At 36.8% G+C, this 23,849-nt stretch overlaps 1 protein-coding gene across 7 annotated transcripts in view; it reads left to right on the top strand.

Annotated features, from left to right (window-relative positions):
- The window catches only part of KCNQ1 (potassium voltage-gated channel subfamily Q member 1), a 314,910-nt gene that overhangs the window by 78,660 nt on the left and 212,401 nt on the right, over positions 1–23,849 (top strand). For 2 of the 7 annotated variants that reach the window (XM_085550020.1, XM_085550017.1), the window contains exons 4-13: positions 422–500; positions 1,575–1,671; positions 2,321–2,461; positions 10,264–10,374; positions 12,777–12,872; positions 15,025–15,147; positions 15,815–15,956; positions 17,028–17,054; positions 18,952–19,017; positions 21,162–21,282. In XM_085550020.1, coding sequence (XP_085406146.1) covers positions 422–500; positions 1,575–1,671; positions 2,321–2,461; positions 10,264–10,374; positions 12,777–12,872; positions 15,025–15,147; positions 15,815–15,956; positions 17,028–17,054; positions 18,952–19,017; positions 21,162–21,282 — 1,003 coding nt within the window. Of the gene's footprint in view, positions 1–421; positions 501–1,574; positions 1,672–2,320; positions 2,462–10,263; positions 10,375–12,776; positions 12,873–15,024; positions 15,148–15,814; positions 15,957–17,020; positions 17,055–18,951; positions 19,018–21,161; positions 21,283–23,849 lie in introns of those variants that run through there. The other 5 variants (XM_085550021.1, XM_085550018.1, XM_015863924.3 and 2 more) reach the window with 3 other exon arrangements.

Here is a 23,849-nt window from a genome sequence, read left to right as displayed (position 1 = left end):
ACTACTCAAAAATGCTATTTGTTGTTGATCAGAATTTACCAGAATTGTTTCATAAACCATTTGCAAGCTTTTCAAAAGCAAATTACAAAGCTTTGTACCAGGATATTGTTATAATTGTAAAGTTGCATAGCCTAGCTTCTCTGTGTGTATGCATATATATGTGTGTATATATATATATATATATAAAATAAGTTGAAACTATGTGTAATATATATATGTATATATATGTGAAACTGCCTTTCAGATATGACTGCAACTATAAAATCTCTGTTATAGCAGAGATCTCTTGAGATATACATGACAGCCTTCACTTGGGGTCACTGTTCCAAGTAAAACTGACCCCAGTTATAGTAACAGCTTTGTGGAAGAATTACAAGTTGCCTCTAACTCTTCTTTTTGTCAACTGAACTTTATTTTACAGATTTAATTGTAGTTGTCGCTTCCATGATAGTTCTGTGTGTGGGCTCTAAAGGTCAAGTCTTTGCAACCTCAGCTATCAGGTATTTATATGCAATAGAAGAAAATAATGCTGTCTGTTTGAGATATGTTGCTTTCCCCCCACCCCACCCCCTTTTGTTTACCTCCCATAAGGGTGAAAAGCAGTTGCTCCTCTGACATTCACAGAGTAACAGAGCAGAATACCATTTACATATGGGTGTAAAACAGCAATGCCATGAATTGCAATGAGAATAAAATGCTTAATCTGTTTTCTGGTTGTAATTTTCTTGCTCTAGCAATGAATTTATTTCTGTTTGGGGTGGGGGAGAACATCTAGGCATGCACAACCTCTCCCACCAAACTAGATGGGTTGTCTCCAAATAACTGTTTGCATTTCTCATGTCAGTTTTAAAGCTTTGTGTCAGTTTGCTTTGTGTCTCTGACTTTTTCAAGCTTCTGCTTAGTAGTTTAGTAGTTGTGAATTCCTGATGGACTAAATCCACCTTGTGCTCAGGAATGTTGCCACCGTTTGGTTTTCCTGAGTAAGAAAGTACAGGGCAGTATACTGCGCTTACTCTATGAGCCAGCCGTGGCTACAGTTGCACTGGCTTTTGTAAAAAGAGTATTCTACATTATTTTGGACTGTCAAGTTCTTTACTTGGGTGTTTCTGTATTTTTTTTTTTTTCAGCCCTTCCAAGCAGGTCTGGATATGTTCAAGGCCAGGTTGAATGGGGCCTGGCAACCTGGTCTAATAATAACTGGGGAGGTTGGTGGGCAGGGGGGTGGAGATTCATGATCACTGAGGTCCCTTCCAACCTGGGCCATTCTGTGATTCTGTCAAATACAAACTGGTGAATCATTTCTAGCGCATTCACTGTTTGTATCAAAAATCCTGGATCCTTGAATTATCCTTACCAAAGGATATAAAAAGGTTTGTCCCCCTCCTGAGCAACCTCCCCATGCTGTCTTTATAAAAAATGATGAAAGATAAGTGAATGGAGTAAGAGGAGACAAACTTTGAATTCTACTATAAAATACTGTGCATTTCTCTTAAAACAGTCCTTTGGACTCTCTTGAGCTCTGTTTTTTCTCTTGTATAGTTGGCCTCTTTATTCATTTAAAACTTTTGTTCTAGGGGCATTCGTTTCCTGCAGATTTTGCGGATGCTGCATGTTGACCGTCAGGGTGGCACGTGGAGGCTGTTGGGATCAGTTGTCTTCATACACAGACAAGTAAGTTTGTGTGCTCCAAGGAGTGGCAGAATAATGGATGCCTTGTAATAGTAATTTAAATTTCCATATTCAAAACATTGTCTGTGCAGTACATCCTGATGATGTTGAATATATTCAGTGTGGAAGCAGGTGGTCATTTATTTTATCCAAATGCAGTTGTTCTGTCCTGTTCAAGGGACTAAAAAGTATGTAAAATATTAAAAATATTCACCTACACTTTGGAAAACTTTTGATGCGTAGGTGGAGTTAACCACAGAGAACAAGGCTTCTAAGACAGATTGTGAATGTTTCTGTGACCTGTATATCGAAGTCACAAAGTTGTTTTGAATGTAGCAATGTTTGAAAAATTTAACCATCCAAATTTTGGTGACCAAAAAGTTAGTCCATCACACTTGCATGTGAGAAACATGTGGTTATTTCTAACATTCACACAGTGCATGCTGGGCCGAGTCATTAGATACTCAGTAAATTCTTTTATCGTTAAACACAGCGGACGCTTATTAAATTGCATAGCCAACAGTTGGTGTCAGTGTTTATTAAATGCTGAAATTGCATTCTTTTGAACCAGTTCTCTTTTAGAAAACACCAGTGATGTGTAACTTAAATGTCTTGACAGTTAATGTCGATGTTACTTTGATTCTGTTTGCAGGAACTGATAACTACGCTCTACATTGGATTTCTGGGCCTGATTTTTTCCTCTTATTTTGTGTACCTGGCTGAAAAAGATGCTGTAAATGATTCTGGAGAAACAGAGTTTGGCAGTTATGCAGATGCCCTGTGGTGGGGAGTAGTAAGTATGGCAATTTTACATGTTAGCACTTTCAAGTATAAAGCGTAGTTCAAGCAGACATGGAGAGAGAGCAGCACTTTGAAATGGCCTCTTACTGCTGCAATACATTTTCTGGTTTCAAGTCTGCAAAACCAAGAAAATAAGATAAAAGATCTGTGGTTTTGTTTGGTGTTTATAGTCTTATGTGATCGAGTTATGTTTACAAAATATGGAAACATCTATTCTTGTTTCTATATGCTGTCTTTCCATCTATTATAGTAATTTACTTATCTTATGGTAGGGTTCAAACTTCTAATGCAACAAGTCTTACTAAGTCAGGGCTGGTGCTTTTTTGTTGTTGCTGTTATGTTTATCTGTGATTTATCATTCAGCATGGTACAGAAATTTCCTGTTTCTTCAGAATGGACTAGTTCCAGAATGAGGAGCATCTGAGTTGCATCATAAATCTGGGCATGCGACCCTTTTAAATTACTATATTGCTTTGTTACCACACATTACCACTCTCTGTTTGAGGAAGGAAGGATATACAGATAGCCTTACATGAATCCAACAGAATTTGTGTAGGTTACTACTAAGATCTGCTGATAAATCCTTTTCTCTGTGTTTGCCCTGATAGAAAGCTTCCTCTAGCACCAGAAAACTTGCTGTGTAGTGCAAGGAAGTGGCTTTTCGGCTAAGAGCTTCTTCAGTGCTTTCATATCGTTGTGGTGTTTTTATTTTACAGTACAGGACTCAGATGACTCAGTAATTAACAATGGCAGATGTGGCTGCATTTAAAAACACATGCTGTCATTGGCATTAGCATTAAAAACTGAAAACGTGACAGATGAGAGTGGCTTTTCTAGAAGTACAGTAACGCTTTCCATAGATGCAGTGAGATCTGTCAGGGTATTGAAATATTTTCCTTTCAAGGAATTACTGCTCAATTAATATATATGCCAGTTATTTATTCTTTTTCATTACAGTAAACTTGTTTGATCAACAGATTTAATTATAGTCACATTATCTCCTAGTTATGATTTATTTCAGGATTCCATTTGGGTCATGATACTGTATTCAGTGAGTCTCTAATGCAACTTGTTTAATATTAGAAATAGAATTTAGAGTTTTTGTTCTGCTCTGAATGCACACATCAGAAGGATTTAGCATAACATAACTGAAATGAGTTCAGGTCTATCTGTCTTTGATTGTTGGTTTTTTTATTCTTTTTGTTTTATTGGTGTGGTTTTTTAATTTAATAAACAAAAAACAAAAAACAAAACAACTATAAATTCGGCCCCATATCTGATGGATGCTTCCTGTTGAAGGTCTCAAAGAGAACAACAAACAGAAAAGCAACTCTTGAGCTGTTAGTTCTCAAATGATTCAGTTATGTTTTAGGCAGAATTTTCAGAGTGACTTAATCACCACAAATTCTGCTCACTGAAAACCTATCTCTGTCTGTTTTGGACTGGGAATGCAAAAAGTAGTTTGCAATTCCTATCTCAAAGAGCACCACAGTTATTTGATCTCACTGGCATGCAGCTGATCTCACTTCTCAAAAGGTGTCCTACAACTGACTTGCCTCTCGTAGCAGAGAATACATCTAAAGGAACAGAAGTTGATGCTGTTTTCACACACTCATCGTTTCACAATCTACAGCATTGTCCTTTTTTTTTCTTTTTTATTAGCTCAGTGTATGACTATGCTGCTAAAAAAGTTCTTTGGGTAATGACAATAGAACAAGCAGCAGAGCATAAAGTAGGTAATTTAAAAGGTCTACGTTGCCACCACTAAACTCCATCTGGAACTGGGTTCTTTTATAGTGCTTTGCTTTGCTGACTATAGGCATACCCATAGGGTGCATAGCTTTTAATTAAATGTTCCTCATTGTCATTGTTGTTATTTTTAAATCTATATTGTTGTTCCATTTCCATATGTAAAATGGCATCCTGGACTTTATTTGAATTCCCTTTAGTACTCCAGGCTGTAGCTATTGATGAGCTCTTAGGCTTCTTGGAGAAAACTGTGGGTTACCTTGTCGCATGAAATAAAGACTCATCTATATTACTGCTGCTTTTGAATGCAGAGTGTATTGTTTAAATAATTCTGCTGATGGCAGCCTTTCTTGTATGCCTTGTAAGAGGCAAAATTGTTATTTGCAAATAAAACACAAGTAACGCGATCCATCTCTCATCTACGTAGGGCAGGTATTCAAAATAGCCTGGTTACACTGTTCTTTATGACAAGGCATACAGTCACTAAGACCTAAAGAAAGACAATAAAAACAGGAATTGAAACACCAAACTAGCCAAACCCGCAAGCTGTTCTTATCAAGTCTCTTAAATGATCTTTATCAGGAAGTGTTATTGTTCTGTTGTTTCTGTTGTTTGTTTTGTTGTTCTTAGGTTGCTTTTCCTTATTTTCTTTCAAATATTTTTTTTCTTCCCTTTAAGTATTAAAATTATTCATGCCTCAGGCAGATGGATGGGAGCTCTCCTTTTGATATCCCCTGATTGATACACAATTTCCAGCCTTCACATCTGAACAAACATCCTTCAGGAAAACCATTATGTGTATTGCGCTAGCATCTCTTTAATCATGAGTGCTATTTGCCAGAAGCAATTATTGAATATAGCCATGCATGAATATTGCACTTTTGCCCATTCCTTTGGATTGGATTAAGGAATTGTCTGCAAATACCAGCTTTAGTTAAGAGTTTCCTATTCCTTTATTTCTGAAATTTGCACCTTCTCACTGAGGACCGAATTCAACAAACACAATAAATTTGCTTCTAAGCAAAACAGTGTTCCTGCTTAGCAAACCTAATTAATTTCATTTTGTTTTTCTATCTTGTGGATAGAATTATGCTTGTAGGGAAATGTTTTCAAAGTTCCCTCCTTTGGCTATTTTGTATATACTTAAGCATTCTTTTTTTCTTGTTGCACCTAAATACTACTGTTTCTTTTTAATTACAATAGCTGTATTTTGTGAGGTGTAGTATTAGTAGTACTAGCACAGAGAAGAAAAAAAATGCTGCAGAATTTCCAGAAGCAGTTCGGAACTTGCAGTCAGGCTATCTGCATATAGTCAAACTTTCCCCAGTACTTTCAAAATCATGGCCCATTTCAATTTGCTGCTTTGTTTTCTGACACTTTTTGTGCAGTAGTGATCTCTTGCACGAGGTCTGGATAACAGAAAGCCTTTTACTGTAGATTAGAGAACTCTGTATGCTTGAGCTCAGCACTGGTGAGAGCAGATCTTATAAGCAGAGCTGCCTGTTGACTCTGCACACTGCCTGCTGGTGGCTAGCAGACCTCCTGCTATTTCTTTCATCTGATGAGGTAGCAGAGAAGGACTGGCATATGGCAGTGCAGCCTGTAGTGCCCCCCAAAAAGAGCAAGTATTGCCATACTGTAAAAAACCTAAACAACTCACAGTGAATGATCATGTGAGGGCACAAAGCTGCTGGGTCACCTGTGAGTTTTGTTACTTGTGTACATATTAACTACTGTGTTCAGGTCTAGAATAACCAGTTAACATCCTGGTAAGAATCATCACAAATCTTTTGCACTTTGTGCTATTATGTTCTTTAGAGGATTTTGATATACAAATGGTGATATTGCTAGGAGGTTTTAAGACAGATTTAAGCCAGACAGTTTTCTTAGTTGAGTTACCTGTGTATGTTTGTAGGGCTGAACAAAACTCTTGTTCAGATAAACACTGACTCTTTGCCCATGTCTTCACCAATAATGCACAGTTCTTTTTGTTTTTGTGCAATGCATTTGTCCTACATCTTGTTCTCCTTGAGAACTACAGTCAGAGTGAGATCAAAGGGTGAACAGTTTATTTTACAAGAGCTACTGAAAACATATTTTCTTTTTGTGGGGCTAAACACTGAGAATGGGATCCAGTGGCCTTTCTAGTGCACTGTGTTGCTGGAGTGTGTAGTGCAGGAGCTGAATGATGAAGAATGGAGGACAATAAGATGAGACTGTGAAACAAAGGAACAAAAATATGAAGTTGGATACCCATATTTTGGGAATGAATAGGAGACAGCAGCAGTGTCAGTTCTTATCAGAAGCTGTTTCAGGTTCTGGAGCAGAAAATGATGTACAGCTGTTGATGACTTGAGCTAGCTGTAAACTAGAACTAGCAACCAGAAAGCCCCATTGCATCTTGTGTTGTTACTTAGCTGGGTAAAGCTGCTGTAGTCGTTTCCCCCTCCTTGCACCCCCTCCTTTTTTTTTTGGCACACAGAAGCAAATTGGCGACTTTTAGGTGATTTCAATTGACATTTATTATTTACCTTTTAAAAAATTTATTTATTTTAGGACTTTTCTCAGTGATATCACTCAAGTGGAGATGGTTAGTTTGAACAACCATTTGATTAGGATGCTGAGAGTGGCCATTAGATTCTAGCTAGAGTTGAAAGTGACATCTTGAGGTGGTATTAGACTATGATCTGTAAGTGATAGCTGGGCAGCACTGAAGACTTGTTGCCACTGGGCTTTTCTATTTATTTATTTTTTATTGTTATTATTTTGCTTTATACGGACCACATACTTCATAACAAAGCATAAGTATCTAATCTATTTATGCTTAATGCACAAATTTCAAGAACTGGGAAAGATTCTACTTTATATTGAACTGGCAGAAATGCAGTTGACTAAGCACGATGTTAGGCAGTAGAAAAGCTTCTTATATCTTCATTACAGAAAGGCGTTCAAACCAATTAGCAATTTGTGCTATACTTCAGCTGCAAAGAAGTCAAAGAAACAGTATTCCTGATGCATCTTTGGATGCTCTTATATTCCATAATTTAATCAATATGAGTACTGAAGTGGTCAGAAAATTCTATGTGTTATTTGGTATGCAAACAAACAAACAAACAAACAAAAAAGCAACACAAAAACACAAGGCAATTCATTTTGAGGTTTCAATGCTACAGATTTGGAGACTACCTTAATCACTTTGTTTCTAAAGATGGCATTCCTTTGTTTGCTTCAGCAAACAAAATCTACTTTGTTTGCTTATGCAGACCTGTGATATCTCCCCTTTTATTGCCCCTGAGTCATGCATTCTTGTATATTATAGCTGCTGAACTATCTACGTCAGCACAAGGAATTCAGTATTTCATCACAAGAACAACTTTACACACCTGCTCAGTTTCTTCTCATTCCATCCAGACAGCCGTGAACAAAATCTTTATTCAGTGCTAACAAACATTCTGAGATCACTATTTTTTGATGCTGTCTGAATCTATTTTTGCTTTGTATTTCCTGTGTTAGACAATTCATGCATATATAATAAGGACAAGATTAATTGCAGCATTGAAGCCTACATCAGATCAAAGTTCTGAAATAGTCAGAGGATAAATATGATTTTTCTCCTAATTAAAACAATTAGTTTTCCATACTGCTTTGCAATGAAAATTTAATGTGTGAGCTCTTGTATCAATTTAGTTTTATTATGCCTGTGTATTTAGTATGCTAGAGTAGAAGTTGAGTCAGTATTTCCATTACTGTGATCCTATTTTACAATTCTAAAAGTGGTATTGTACTCTTTAGGGGGTTTAAATCTAACTAAAAAAATCACTTAGGGTGGAAACTTGGCATATAAGGTTTCAACAACGTATATTTTAGTGAAAAAGAAAATGTAATTTTGGAATACAATGCATTTGTAAATGGGTTCGTTATGAGGATAGAGGGAAATGTTAACATGTTGTGATTTGCAACCTATTTATTTCCAAAATGTCTTTTAAAAATATATCCCAAACAAAATACACATAAGATGCTTTTATTCTATCACTGATCCTTCTGATAGAGGGAATGGATGAGGTTGGTAGAGAATGGAAGGAAAAACAGATACCTTTCAGATTTGTATGAGTTTTTCATGTGCCTCTATTTCTTTTCACATTTCTAGTTAATGTATATGTTTAAACAAGACATTATGACTATGATATAGAATAGCTGACACTACTTTTCAGTGATAAGATTGTATCAATTTTTTTTCATAACTGAGGCATAAGACAGCTTAACTCATAATCTTTGATGTAAGATGGTGCTGGAGGCCATCACATTTGCCAGAATTCATTTGTTTTTGTAAGACAATATTTTGTGAGAAGAAAAATTGTAATTAGAATTTGGAATTTCCTTTAATGGAACCTCTCATGGATAACGGGATAAAATAAGTCCTTCAATTCCTTCAAGGGCTTTGAATTAAGGTATTTCATCAGTATCAAGAATATAGACCGAGGTATTTGTGTATTGGTCTTACCTTACTAATCCTTGTCTTGAATGGGAACAATATTTGGAAATGAGACACAGCTTAAAAACTTATCCAAAACATTATATTTTCTTATTAATGTATCAGTGACTTGCAACAAACTTGTATCATCATTACTTCAAGCAGCCACAGCTGTCCCTTTTCATGCATTTGACAGACATGGAATGATAAATTGCTTGGAAGGGGGTCAGTGAGAGTAGATGGCTTGCTTCAGGTGTTTCTCAGGTGGGAACATAAATATGCCATGGTATCCCTCTGGTGTCTCATCTTTTAATAGGGATGAATAGCTACTAATGTGACATGTGGCAGCACTTCTTCTGAACCACCTGTCATGACCATGTATTTCCCAAGTTCTCTGTTCCTTCACATCATTAAGGAATATCTCACTTCTATAAATCTGCCCTTCCCTTTTGTTTTCTCCTCCCTTGCAGATGCTGCCTGTGTTTCTGCAGTTGTTAGGGAGTGTGCAGTGAAGCAGACAGGTGAACTGGGAGTGGCTTCAAGGCACAGCAGGGATGATGTGTGGGTATTGCTGTCTGGGACTGATGTCTTTTGTGGCCTGTGCAGCTGAAGCTCATGCTCTCAGAGGGAAACGTGAAAAGCCAGCAGCTAAGATGTGCTTCAGCTGCTGAAGAGCTTCACATAGTTCACATGTTCTGGTTTGGTTAGCCTTCTTCAAAGCCAGCGATAGAAATCTCCCTAATTTCCAAATTCAGGAATAGCTTCTGACATAGGTGAATTTAAATTGCTCTCAGATGCCGAATTTATCCCTTCTGCTTCAAACAAATCCATTCTTTCCTTGAGCTCCTGCAAATAATGACTTATTAAGCCTTGTTATGCTACATCACCATGGTGGTAATCTTTACTTCAGTGGAACCTGAACTCAACAGATGTTTCCTGTATGTGTGCATTAAATTATCTCTCCTTGCTCTCGATGTTCTGTCCGAGTTTATGATTCATTAGGCTGTTTTAAGGATCTGTTGCTGTACGGAAATTTTTCTGCTTCTCTTGCTATAAATGCCAACATTATTCTCTAGAATACTTCATGTCTGACCCTATTTGTATTCCACAGTTACAGTGTGTGTGTGTATATATATAGTTTTTCTTTGCAACATCCCTGAAATTCTCCCAGCAAACATCTCCTGCCCATAAAGAAAATCAACAGCTCAGAACTGCTGGCAGCCTCCCTCTGAGGGAAGGGTATGGCATGGGCAGGCAGCCCACATCCCAGAAACTCATATACTGTAAAGTAGACTAAGCCACGAAGACTTACATTAATGGTTTTGCTTTACAAGATTTTAAACACGTATTTTATTGTAATTCAATTTCCTGTACCTCTTTCATTCTACTATGGATGAGGAAACAAACCGAGAGCAGGGAATTGCCTTCTTAATGTCACACAGATTGTCACTGGGAGAGTTAGGAATGCAACTAATGTTTCTTTAAAATAAATTAATAACAATGAAATAAAGAAAAGCCAACCAGAACTGACGTGTTAAAACTTTCTGTAATGCTCTTTGTATTTTTCCTTGCAGGTGACAGTTACAACTATTGGCTATGGGGATAAAGTGCCTCAGACTTGGATTGGAAAGACCATTGCTTCTTGTTTTTCAGTGTTTGCAATATCATTTTTTGCACTACCTGCGGTAGGTTCTTTTGTTGTTGTTCATCCATTCGTTGCCAGAGAAAGCTTTTTGTTAATAACTCCTTAAACTTCTGAATCTTAAAACCAAACACTGAGTTTTTATTGTATGCAACATCAGATTTTCTGTGCATTTCAGTAAGGGATGTGTGATTCAAAACACTTTTCCTGCCCTTCTAGGAAGGGCAAAGAAAGTACTTCTTATGTTGTTTACTTCTGGACTTTGTGACTTAATGTTTTGACTTTTTAAGGCATTTACTCGTAGTTTACTCAACTGATTAAGTCCAAGGTAAACTGGAGGGTTCTTATGCACTCTCTTCCTCTGGCAGAGCTACAGAAACGGTGTTGCTGGCAGAGGCAGCAGTAAGCAGTCAGGTGCAGCAACACTGGCAGCTAATGCGTCTGCTTGCCAAGTTAATGTATGACTATGGCCAAAGTTTCATGTTTCCAAAGTGATTTAGGGATGAGCTTTTAAAGGTATGTTGGCTCTTTTTTGAAGACAGATTAGTACTTTCTAACAAGAAATGGGGTACCTGCGTACCAAGAGTAAATTCAAGTTCAGCAAAATCTAGACTGTGGTTTGGAAACCCAAAATGGTTCAGTGCAAAGAGCCGTTAAGGGTATTACTTTCAAAAGTTTAGCATTACTTGTATTTTGTGCTTTTAAAATGTTTGTGCAACCTGAACTGTGCTGTCAAAAGGTCTGTGAAACTGGATGTGAATTGGATGAAAAAAAAATCTGGATCTGAATAGAATATCCCCTACTGTCAAAATCCTGCCAGCTTTATTTTTCAGCAAGTTTTTCAGCTGTATTAGCATAGTATGACTGTGGTGAGGAAGTGGTGGGGATAAGCTAGTGATAGATAATAATATTATTTTTATACCAATGCCTCCACAAAAATTCTTCACAATATTTAACAGCAGCTGTTAAAACTAAAGTGGCTATTTAAAAGTAGTCACTTACTTTAAAAGTGCTCAAACTTTTGAAGAGTTATTAAGTATAGATTTGTAAACTCTCCAACATCAGTTTGTCTTCAAAATATATTTTCCCCTTAACTTTTTACTTTCTCATTTGTACCTTGATTAGAAGAGAGACTTAATAAATTAAATGATCTGCAAGAGAAATCTGAAAGTCTGATTTTTTGGGCTGTTTTACTTCTTGGACCAAAATGACAGCAAATATGTCTAAAATAAATAAATGTATAGTAGCCCCACTTTCACATTAATGCTTTTCTCTTTACAAGTAGAAATGAAAGAACACCCCACCTTTATCACTGAGATTTTGTTATTGAGTTGAACAGTTTCTGTGAGCTGGCCTTAAGGGGAAACTTAGAATTTGAAGCTCTAGTGGAAACTATTGCACAGTGCCTTGCTCCCTTTTTAAATGAGGGGAACCGCCTGAGATCCCAGACAAAAGTAATTATTGTGGCTAAATGAAACTGGTGTGAGTTCTGGGTCTAGCAGTGGTCCTGCATTTTCCAAACATGGGATGTTTGATCATCATTAAGTCTTTGATCTTGGCTTGATGATTGCAATAGCAAAGGTCTTTCCTGTTTCTTTCAAAACACTGGGTGATTAATACAGTTCTTACAGATTGAGCCAAGATCACTGGCTGCCCTGATACTTTGGCTGCAGAAGGCAGATTATGGGTTTTTTTTTTGGTTTTTTTTTTTAGTAGGTGCGGTTACATAAGCTGATTTATAGAAGATTTCAGTATTTTTATCTGTCTGGTAGTAAAACCTTTGTTCAATATATCTGTAGCTATGCGTGTGACCACATAAGTGACTTGCTTTATACTTAATTATGGACTTTAAACTATGTTTGGAAGCTGCTTCCCATGCCATGCTGCTTATCCTGAAAATGCTTAAGATGGCCTCAAGTTAAACTTAGTCCTGACTAATTTTAATGTTCCGTTTTCCTTTTTCCTTTTTGTTGCTATACAACAGCTTGAAAGGCTTTCTTGTGACCTAAATCTTACCATGCCAAAGCTTTATTAATCATAAAAATGAAGTTAAGCACATGAGGTTTACATTTCTCTCTATTCTGTCATTCTCCTGCACAATCATTTATGAGGCTTTTGGAGCATATGAATTACCACTTCTGTTTGCTCTTTAATGTTTTAGCACAGCAGACTTAAACAGGTTTTGGATCAGGGCACGAGAGCATTTGTAGTTTGTTTCAACAAGTAATATTAACTGAGACTAAAAACAGTATTAAGTCATTTCCTCTAAGTAATTAGTGGGGTTTTATGATGCTGAATGGTAGTTTATTAATACAACATAATTTGGCAAGCTTGTATGCTTTCTTTCGTCCTTTAAAAAAAATAAATATATATATATATATATATATATACATATATATATATATATATAAACTAATCAGTTGTGTGTTTTCTTTGTTCCCAAAGGGAATCCTTGGTTCAGGCTTTGCCCTGAAGGTACAGCAGAAACAAAGACAGAAGCATTTCAACCGTCAAATTCCAGCTGCTGCCTCTCTCATACAGGTACAAAGTTCTTGCATTTTGCATATTATCATTTTACTCCAGTTGTACCTTTTCCAAAACTTGGCAGTGTTTCACAGCCTAATTCATGTAGAAAATTGTGTAAGAGATAGAGATACAAGACTCTTAAGCGACTTTTGTGTTTGCGGTGGTATTTCCAACTAATGAGCAGGAAACTTCACTCCCAAATCAGATCATATTCTTTGCTTTAGCAGTTTAAAATAGAAACTGAAGGTTACCCTGTGGCTACTGAGCAGTGCAACTGTGGAAAAAGTTATTAAATGCTGTTTTTACAATAGTGAAAAATAGATAAGAGGTTTCATGTAAAATGATGTTTTAAAAAAATGTCGTTCCTTGTAGAAACAAATGTTAGATGTATTTCATTTTCCTTTGTACAAATAAATTCTTTAAAATCTCATTTTAGGAGAATTAAATCAGAGATGACTGGGAAATGTGAGATTCTGCAAAATCAGTCCTTTTCGTAGGATTACATAGAGGCAGAAAATTTAATTCCATCTATTGAAAGTATGGTTTCAGTTCTGTGAGAAGTTGGCTTTTAACTCATGAGAAGTATTAATGTTGTTCCATTGCTGGCTTTTTTCCTCCTTGTTTTGCCCCTCACTCAGTTTCTGCATGGAGCTGTAGAAGTATGTAATCAAATTCAAAAGAAATCTAGATGTCCCCCTATGTTGTATCATTTTTGCCTTCTTGTATGACTTATTTCTCCACCTTCCTGAGTGGAGAAATTCCAGCTCACGCTCAGTATGGAAACAGTAGCTAACTGTAAAGCTTATGCGTGAAACTAAACAGTCCCAGAGTTGATGTGAAAAAGTTTTAAATGTAGAGCTCTGGTATTAACCAGTGGTTAACCAAAAGTCTTCAGACTCGGTGTGTTTTGTTTGGATTGCATGGTCAGAAAAAGGTACAGTTTTGTAAAGAATGGGTGCCTAGTGCTCCCACTGATTCTTCTGGAAATCAACCCCAAATTGTTGGGAAGTCTGAGACTGCATGACTAGAATGTCATACTTGGCTCCATCTGAGATCTTAAAGAGTGGAGGGGATAGACAATGAGTTGTTGACTACTTGTTATTAGTACTCATTATTACTATTTGCTAGCAGTTGTGGATCTCTAGAAGCCCATCTGAATGATTTCTGTGCATCTGATTTACAAAGCAATTGCTCTTAAGCCAGTAAGCTTGTGAAATAAGTTCAAGAGAGAGCAACAGCTGAAATTAGGAATTCTTTTTCATGTATTCCTTCTTCTAGAATCCATTTGTTTCTTACAGTATCCTATTCACCATGGTGGGAATTATATGACTGTTTGATCCTTTAGTTTCCAACTGCTGTCAGTTTTTTCTCTATCATTCTGCATTGCTTTATTTCTTTCATTTCATGTTTTCTGCCTTTTCCTGCTTGAGGGCATGTGAATGTCCTATATATATGTAGTGTAGAAGTGAGGGTCTACTGTTTTAATCTGGAGACTAATTCTTAATTATATTTGATCACATATTTATGTTTTAAGAGAGAATGCAGTAGTGCTTCGTCTCTGGTCTCATTTCCTAGCCTTGCTTTTCCTCCTTTGGTCTTTGAACTCAGTGCTTTAATCATTGGGGGAGGTGGAGGATTCCTTTTGTTTTTTTGGCTCCTGGTTAACTAATTGTGCTGTTTCATCATGTGCTCCATCAGGATCAATTCTTTGGAAGAATATGGCCCTACTGAACATATCACAATTGCTTCTTATCCTGACAATGCTCTTATGGAGGAATGATTTTTTTGGTTTTTTGTTTGCTTTTCTGTTTAGGGGCCTGAAACACGGGATGCAATAGGCAAAGCATTCAAAGTCACAAAGGGAAACTGGGGCAGAGCAAGAAATTCAGCCTCAGTCTCCAGAGGCCCGTCTAGAATTCTCTTTTATTATTTATTGCTAATGCAAATATAAGCTGTACTTGAAAATATTGGTCTTTTGCCCAGCTCAGACTAAGTGGTTTTTATTTACTGCTAAAGGATACTGAACCATTCTGAGTTAATATTTTCATGGGAGAAACTACAGAGTGCTTACAGATTTCTTATGTGCTGTCTTAGGAGTTGCTGTGTAATATTGGTTGCTACAAATCCCATTGCATTGATTGTTCCATTGGCACAACTTTTTCTCTAGACTGCCTGGAGATGCTATGCAGCAGAAAACCCAGACTCTTCTACGTGGAAAATATATATTCGAAGACCTGCCAGAAATTATCATTTGCTGTCACCCAGTCCAAAACCAAAGAAATCAGTGATGGTATCATTAACTAACATTTCTTTATATAGAAATTTCTAATGTAACACACATTCTTATGTTTCACCAAGCTATTGATTTTTATGGTTTTCTAATACATATTGTGCCTATGTATGGCAGTATTTTCATATTGTCTGATTCCATAGCTTAGGATGGTTTTTTGTTCATTTAAGATACAGCAAGACAAAGTCTTTATGTTATGTATCTTTACATTATGTTTTACTTCATCCTCTCCTTTGGAATAGTAAGGCATAGTAGTTACGCACTGGGAAGGAGAGGATGTTTTACAGAAATTTCTCATATTATCATAGATTCATCTGAATTCAATAGCACTCTGTCCATTTGCTCTCTGCTGAAGAAATTTATTGTGTCTATTAAAATGGTAAAGATATTCTAGAATAGTTTCATTTATATAAACTGTTGCAGACCTAGCCAATTATTGCCTCAGGCAAGGGATTTGTTAATGATGATGTATGGAATTCTAACGATCTGCCAGTTTGGGGGGATAAAATCATATTGAGAAATTCGCAGTATAGAGTGATGAAAGTAGAATTGGTCACATACTCTTTCGTGCATTTAAAGCTCATTAAGGACTTCATTATTACTGTTGACAATGAAGAGCTGACATAATGTGGCTCATTTTGTTAATTTAATGTACATGCATTTTTAGGTTAAAAAGAAGAAATTTAAGCTAGACAAGGACAACGGACCTTCTTCTCCAGATAAGATGTTAACTGTTCCACACATCACTTATGACCATGTGACGGATGATAAGAAACCTGATTTCTGTTTTGATACATATGAAAATTCTGGTAAGCGATTTGCTGTAGAATGTGTTGTCTTCTGTTAATGATTTATGTGTAGGCACTCATTAGTATGTGGAAGAGAAGGGACAAAACTACTTCTTGTCCTTATTACTAATGTAAGAGAATTTTGCTTTTTGACTTCGCTGGCTTGTCTGGTTAAGGTTCAGCTGTTCCTTTAATGAATACTCAATTTTCAACAAACTAAGATTATTTGTCATTTCCACATTTTGGAAGAGCTACCCTCTCTAAGGCTGGTGCTTGCAGTCCCCAGTTCTTCAATTGATTAGAGATATCGGCTGCTAGCTTTTCCATATGAAATTTACTCACTACATGTTACTGTCATGCTTGTACCTCAACCAAAAAGGATTGACGTATCTTGGCAGCTCTTGAGCATAGCCTGCTATGTGAAAGCATTGTATGCTCCTGCCATCTGGTTGGTGGAGCAGACTGTGAATCAAATTTTGAAAGCAGAAGTGCTGAAGATAAATGTGTATGCATCTATGTTAACTGTCACTGTGCAAAAAGGTACAGTGTGAGGAAAAAGAAAGGACCATGTGATCACCTCATAATTGACGATTCAGTTACCGGTACTTGATTTTTCATCTGTCTGCTCAGATTTTGACCTAGTACCTATTTTAATTCAACCAGAAAGTCTCACCTTCTGTGTACTTGATGGTATGTTTCTGTAACATTTCATGTGCTGCAACCTTCTTTCTGTGCTTGTCCATTCTTTCTAGGCTTCTATTACAGAATGACTATAATTTGCATCTGGCAATAGAAACAATAAAGCTGTTACAAGGTGGACAAATAATAAGTTAAATTTGTAAACTCACTCTGAGCACAGATGTCTATCTTCGATACAATCAAATGAAAGAACTATACAAATGCTTTGTTTCAAAAAGTCCTACCTTTTAGTACTGAGTTTCTACAGCTCAGTGTGCAGGCAGTCAGCTACTGCCACTTCAAAAATCAGCTGTATAGCTTTCAACAAATGGATTTTCTCTAATTTCTTCTGACACTTATCTTTTTCCTTTTTTATCTGTGTTCCACTTTCTCTAAACTGTTACAAGTATACAGGACAAACAGGAATGTTAAAATTGCTTGGTAAGTGGAGGAAAATTTTATCTGTGGCATGCAAGCTTATGATGAAGTAACATTGATTGCAGTGCTTTTTGTGTGTCTAGTACTGTTTAGTTTCTAAGAAATCTTTTACAGCCGAGGAGATCTAGACAGACCAAAACTTACATTCTCACATTTGTAGTTGCACACACACTTTCATTACAAAGAAGAAAGTGAGCACTTATAAATATTTGTATACAAACAGACTCTCCCTGTCATTTCTTTATAACTGAGACAAATGGATAGTGTATGGATAAACAGTAGACAAAAGATGATATAATACAACACATACTTCATCTAGTAATTAAGTTATGTGCTCAGATAACCAAGAATTAATATCTAAACAAGTAGATTGGGATGTGAGAAGATTTTCTAGATTTGACCTCTGAAACTGGGTCCCTGAAGTAAATGCATCTGTTCCTGGAAAAATACTCTGTAGATATTTGTGAACAGATGGGGACCCATAAATTAAATATTTTATTTTACTGTTTGTCTGGATTCTGTGATCACTTAAGCAGCCATATAGCCCTGTGATGTTTCTAATGTGCTTGTTTAGGCGTTTTCTTAACGTTTGAGTGTTCCTCAAAGACTTAGTATTACAGCTAGATCTAAGCAAAAAACCAAACCAAACCAAAACAAAAAAACAACAAAACAAAACAAAAAAACAAAAAAACCTCAACCCTGCGATTTAGTGAGAGTGCTGTGAGCCACCTGTAGGTTTCCTGCACTGCATCCACTAAAGACATTAGAAATTTTCATTGTTCAAGGATCCCTGGATTTTGGCTAAAACATCTGAAAATAAGGAGCTCAGTTTCTTCTCTGAATCCATGTGCAACATGAGTGTAGTTGGGGTAGTAAAAGAGCAGAAAGTAAACTTCATGTTCCTCACTCCCCATGGCCAGACCTTGGTTTGCCTGTTTTTAAGAAGGGCATCTCTTTTGGGGCTGATCATGGTGAAATCTCAGGAGAGGAGCAAGAGCCATGAAATCACCTGCTCTATGTAAGAAAGAAGCATCAGAGGCGCTTTGCCAGCAAGCACAACTTAAATTTCCTAGCCAAAAAGAGTAAACTCGTGGACCTGAGAGTTCACATAACACCATTCTCGCAGGGAGTCAAAGAAATTGAGGAGAAGTAAATTTGTACATACTGTGAATAAGATTACATTCTTTCTTCCGGCATCCTCACTTCAGCTAGGACTGAAGAGCTTAGGCTGGAGCGTGCCTATAGCTGAAAGAATACTTGCAAAATTTGTTTGGCTTTGTTTGCTTGTTTTGTTCTTAAGATTAAAAAAACAAAAAGCAAAAAACCAAAACCAGTTGTGATTACCTAAAAGAAGTAAAGCATGAATGCTTTGTTTTGCTGAGTCTTTCTCAGCACTGACGACTCATCAGTCTGAAAATTTTTCCCAAGAAATCCAAATTGAATAATTGAATCTGGCTGTCAGAAGTACTTTTTTAATGCAGTGTACCATGTTGCTTCTAACATCAGTGGTGGGAGCTAGCTATGCTGTGGAACCAGACCAAGAGGAGTACAAGGCTGTACTATTTGGAAAGGAAATGAGGGTGCCATGAAGTCAGGAAGGAGGAGGCAAATGTATAGTTGCCATTTTTCAAGATAGGACAGGCTTGTAGGGAGGAATGCCTTGCCAAAGAATTTTTGAAGAGGCACAATGCCTCCCCTAGTGGTCGTTTAATATTTTGCTAATTTGCAGTGCAAACTGGAAGAGTTTCCCAGACTCTGTTCCCCAGCATTATTTATATTTCAAGATCTCATACTGCATCTTCAGTTTGTCTGCATCTCCTCAGCTGTCTGTCTGGAACTTTTTTCTTTCTTCCCCCACCCCTCCTATCTCTGTTTTATGTGTATCTTTACTATGACTCAGATTGTCAGCGTTCCTGGCCATCCTTTTCCACAGACCAGCAATCTTCCAGCGCTCCTTCCTCTCCAGGTAAATCTTATAATATTTCATTGCTCCATCACCTTTGTTAATTACTAAAATCTTGCAGTGTTCTGTCCAGAATTTCATGTTGTGGAACTGAAAATTATAGTGCAGGTTTTTAAAGAAAGCGTAGGCATCTTGGTAGATTTTTAAGCTTGGGTAGTTTTTCAGATTGTGAACTGCAAATGTTTAAATAAACACTAGCCAGTGTTATTTTTCTAAATGCATTAATTAAAACTTAAGTTTTCTATGTTTAAAATTTTTTTCAATTTTTGATTGTCCTTGCAGAAGAGGAATTGTAAGCTGTTTTTTCACATAAAAGTACACTACTACCAGAAAAGAAGCTCCGTGAATGTCATAGGGCATACAAAATTGTGTTAGTAATGTAGAAGTCTCATCAGTGATTTCTTGTGATTGATTGTGGTTATAATCACTGATTAAGAAGTTCGGACCTTCTGTTGTAGAGTGAGAGTTCTCATGTTAGGGGGTGTGTATTCTTTGCCATTTGAAAGCAGTGCTTGGCCCAGCATTATCAGTTGGATAGTCATACCTTGTACTGCTATCCATGAAATACAATATAAATAAATTTTGGGGACCCATGAATTCTGTTAAATATTCCTTGCTGTATCTGTTTACTGTTTCTTTTCACTCATTATCCGTTGATATTTTTCTTTTTAACGCCTTCATTTTGTGTGTGTGTTTGTGAGAAACAGCCATTCAGAGTCTAATGGCTATGGATTTCTTTTTGTATCGCTTCTATTAGGTGTTTAGGAAGCTAATTGATGGCCTTTGTACCAGAGTGTCAGAGATCATGGCAAAATTCTGTTTCTTGTCTTCAGCTTTATCCTTTTGGCAATTCTTAGTAATGTTTGCTTATGGGTGAGGGTTAAGAAATGATGACTTTTTATCGGTCTTGAATCTTTTGTTCAGCTTGGGCAAAATGTTTGCCTTGAAGCCTTAAGGTAGATGTTTTTTCAATCAGTCGTTAGAAAATTAACTTTTATAGGCTGTAGACCTGATGGAGTAAAAAGCTGCCTCATCCTACTAAAATGCCTAGTGATCTTCTACTGACCAAAACACTCTGCAGTCCAATCCCTAATAGCCAGCAGAGTACTTTTCCAGTGTAGATGTGTAAGTCATGAGGGAGACTGTAATTTCTGACGTGGATCTTCTCCCTGGCTTTTCAGCTCTCAAAGTGAGCAAGTCAGCAGTGATAAAGCTGTACATGGGGCAGTGTTAGCACCCTGGTCTTCTGAAGAAGCTTTCCTTCAGCAGAACGTGTGGAAGAGAACCTATTGCACTCTGTGCATCAGAATGCATGGAAGTGTTTTGAAGTGGTTCTGACAAATGTTAGGACCAAACTCAAAAATGCACATGGTGTTCTTAAACTGGCAGAAATTAGGAGGCTCACTTTAAAAATGAAATCAGAGTGCTGCCTAATTTCTTAGATGCATAAAAATTTTTGTTATAAAAGCAATCCTGTCTCCCAAAACTTTCACTGTCTGAAATGACCTTTCCGCTGTAGCAATCTTTGTGATGAACTGGGCATCTTAACACTTGACTCACTTCTGTGTTGATGGATGAGGCATCCTTGCCCTGAAATGGGAGAGGATTTGGGAACCTGTAAACTGGCTCAGACAGTGTGTGAGAGAAGCTGTATTATCACCTGTAAACGCTCCTTTGGGGATCTAGACCTGGTTTCTTGGTCTTAGTCACCATAATTATGCACTATGAGATGATTTTATAAATTAAAATTTGAAGTAGAGATGACATAGAGGAACTGATCTTGTAATTCAGGTGTTCGTGCACTATTGCTATAGAGTAGACAGTGGTACATGGTATGACTGATTATCATATATTGACTTTTATAATGCACTATGATACTCTGAATTCTACTGCATGAGGAGTATAAGCAACAGAAAAGGAAGAATTAGCTTTAAGTCTTGAGCAGAAATTGAAATGCTTGAAATAGAAGAGCTCTACTTTTCATGAACTTTGAGCTGTATGTGCATCTTTGTAGTACCTTCTGGTTATAATACTCTGTGAAAACATACAATATTCTGTTAAAATTTACAGCACTTTAGAAATCCAAGCAATAAGTCGAAAAAGCTGTGTGCTATTGCTATAACCGTTATCTGCATGTTTTCTCACAGTGAAAAAAAGCCCGACGTTTTTAGATGTGAACACAGGACCCTTCATCAGGACCAGCAGTTTTGCCGATGAGCTTGACCTGGAGGGTGAAACGCTGTTAACCCCAATAACTCACATCTCACAGTAAGTCAAGGCCACTGAATTGTGCATTAGTTGACTTAGACAAGAGAAGCCAATCCAGGTGGGAGGAACTGAAATATGGAGCTGATAGGGCTATCTCAGATATTTGTGTCAAACTCTTTTACACTGAAGTTGGTGTATACTTTTCTGAGTGCCAGTAAATCTTCTTGTTGAACTAAAGAAAAGTTCACTTGGCTTTGACACAAGGTTTTAGTTTTTAGCTAATGTCCATAGGCAGCTGGTGGTTGATAGCCTAAAGATTTTTCACATGCAGTGTGTGGGAGTACTTGCCTGTTGAGAATTGTATTAATCCCTCCATCGTTTTCCAGTGGAATAGCTGTAAATTGCAAGTTTAGAAGTACATAAATGAAATACTGGCCTTTTGATTTCAGCAGTACCTTCTTGAGTGATTATAAGATGATATGTGTTAGAAGAAAAATGTGTTTTGATCATTATTACCGCTTAACATGAAATTGGCCTATATTTTTTATTTTGTGCTTTTTAAAAAGATTTTCCTCGTTTCTCTTCTGCTAAGATGTTATGTCTCTCCAGATAGTTCTCAAAAGTTCTTTAGAGAATAGAATTTAAGTATACTATAATGACAAAAGAAAAAATGTATAGAGAATGGCTAAATATTTCTATTTGAACACCTTAAAAGTTATCTTTCACTGTCTAATTCAGGCTTCTAACAAATGCATATTATTTGCTACAGCAAATGTGTGACAGTGTTTAAAAGACCAAACTCTTCCACCTTGCTAGCAGAGTGAGAGTCTCGTCTCTTCCTATTCTTAGAAATCTGAGGATTTCTGCAGTGAAACCACAGATAAAAATTCTTGGCATACTTAGGTTTCTGAGGTGCAACACATGCAGAAATGCCTGCTGCCAATTTTCAGACCTTCCTTCTCAGTGATATAAATAGCAAAGAAGCACAAACATACTTCCTCTGGCCCCTTTAGAAAGGGTACAAAACCAAGAAAATGTAGGTTTTGGGGAACAGTGCTGGCTCCCAAACAAAATAACTTGCATTTTCAGTCAAATCACCCACATGTGCATACATCTGTAGGCAGAGAATTTGTGAGACTTTTATTCTGGAAGATTTCTTAGTGGTGCAAGCAGGAGGAGGAAGTCATAAATTTCCTCCAGCCTTAGACAAGAACAACGAAGCTGCAAAACCAGATCTAGAAGTTTCCTTTTCATGGCTTTAAAAAAAAACAACAAACCAACAAACAAACTTAACACAACATTGCAAGGCTTTCTTTAAGGGAAATAAGCTTTGGTGCCAGGACTTTTCATCATCCAATTTGGACTTGCTAATGATTCAATTTTTTCTCATTGTCATCTTGATACGTTATAAACAGTAAGGTGCTCTTCTACTTTTAAGTCAGATTGTGTAACTAGGTGATTTTTGTTATATTATTGTCACTTGAGGGAGACCTTAGGATATAGGTAATGTGTATCAGCCAAAAAAAAAAAACAAACCAAAACATGGAACTAGCATTCTTTTGCTTGTTCATGGTGTTTTTAGGTTTGGTTTGGTTTTCTTTCTGTTGTAACCTTCGTTGAAATCCCTATGTCTTTCTAAATTATGAATAGTGGAATAGTTCAAGATGTGTCCTTGTATTTGCTTTGAGTTGAGTCTATACTAAGGTAGAAAAAACTGTGGGTCATTGATTGGTGGTTTGTTTGGTTTTGGTTTTGTTTCGATTGTTTTTCAAAGATGTTTTGGTTCTGAATTCAAAACCAAATAAATTGGATTAAATGTAAAGTTGGAAAAAATGCAAAGTGCATTTTTAAAGTGCAAGAGGAAGTGTATTTACTTGGTACGTGGTCAATTAAATACCAAAACAAGGTCAGAGAGGCCCATAGATATAAAGGTTTGGCAAAAAGATAAAACCTTGTGTTTTGCAGTGTAGATTGTTGTATTTGACATGTATCATAAATCTTCTGGCAAAAGTGGGGAGTACCTACTGCATTACTATCAGTGCTCGACATCATTGTGGCTTAAAGTGAGGCTAACTCACTTGGCTTGGTTTGTAGATTCAATCTTTCAGGTGTTCTGAGAGAGGGCTTTAGAAAGGCTTTAGGTATCTAAGCATAAAGTCCCATTCAAATCAAATTTCAGTTTCTTGCGTGCTTATGCAACAGTTATTCCGTATTTTTTATATGGAAGTGCATTTTCCAATTTTGAATGTGATTCTGAAATAAACTATATAGTTAATACAGCCCTATCTTTCATGCGGAAAAATGGCTGCAGCTGTTAACTGTGTCTCTGCTACTTAGAGGTAGCAGAAATACAGAAGCACCTTCAGACCTGATGTTCAAGCAGGAAACAGATTAACATAGAGTAAAAAAAATTTGCGGTGGGTGCATGAAAAAAATACAGAACAGGATAGTAGTGGATAAAAGAGTATGAAACTCTTCACGTATTGAGGAGTTTCATAATCTTAGAGTTCATGTGGAAAAATCTAATTGGCCATCAGAACTCACCCAGAGAATAAACTTTGAAACGTATGAATGGGAGAAGAGGTGAGTTAAGCTGAGCAGAAAAGAAGAAGGAAATAATGAAAAAC

Source organism: Coturnix japonica, chromosome 5 (assembly GCF_054131305.1).
Source record: "Coturnix japonica strain WE chromosome 5, WE-NBRP24, whole genome shotgun sequence".
NCBI classification, from domain to species: Eukaryota; Metazoa; Chordata; class Aves; order Galliformes; family Phasianidae; genus Coturnix; species Coturnix japonica.
The sequence above is the reverse complement of the archived record's forward strand: the minus strand, read 5'-3'. Positions and strand labels throughout refer to the sequence as shown.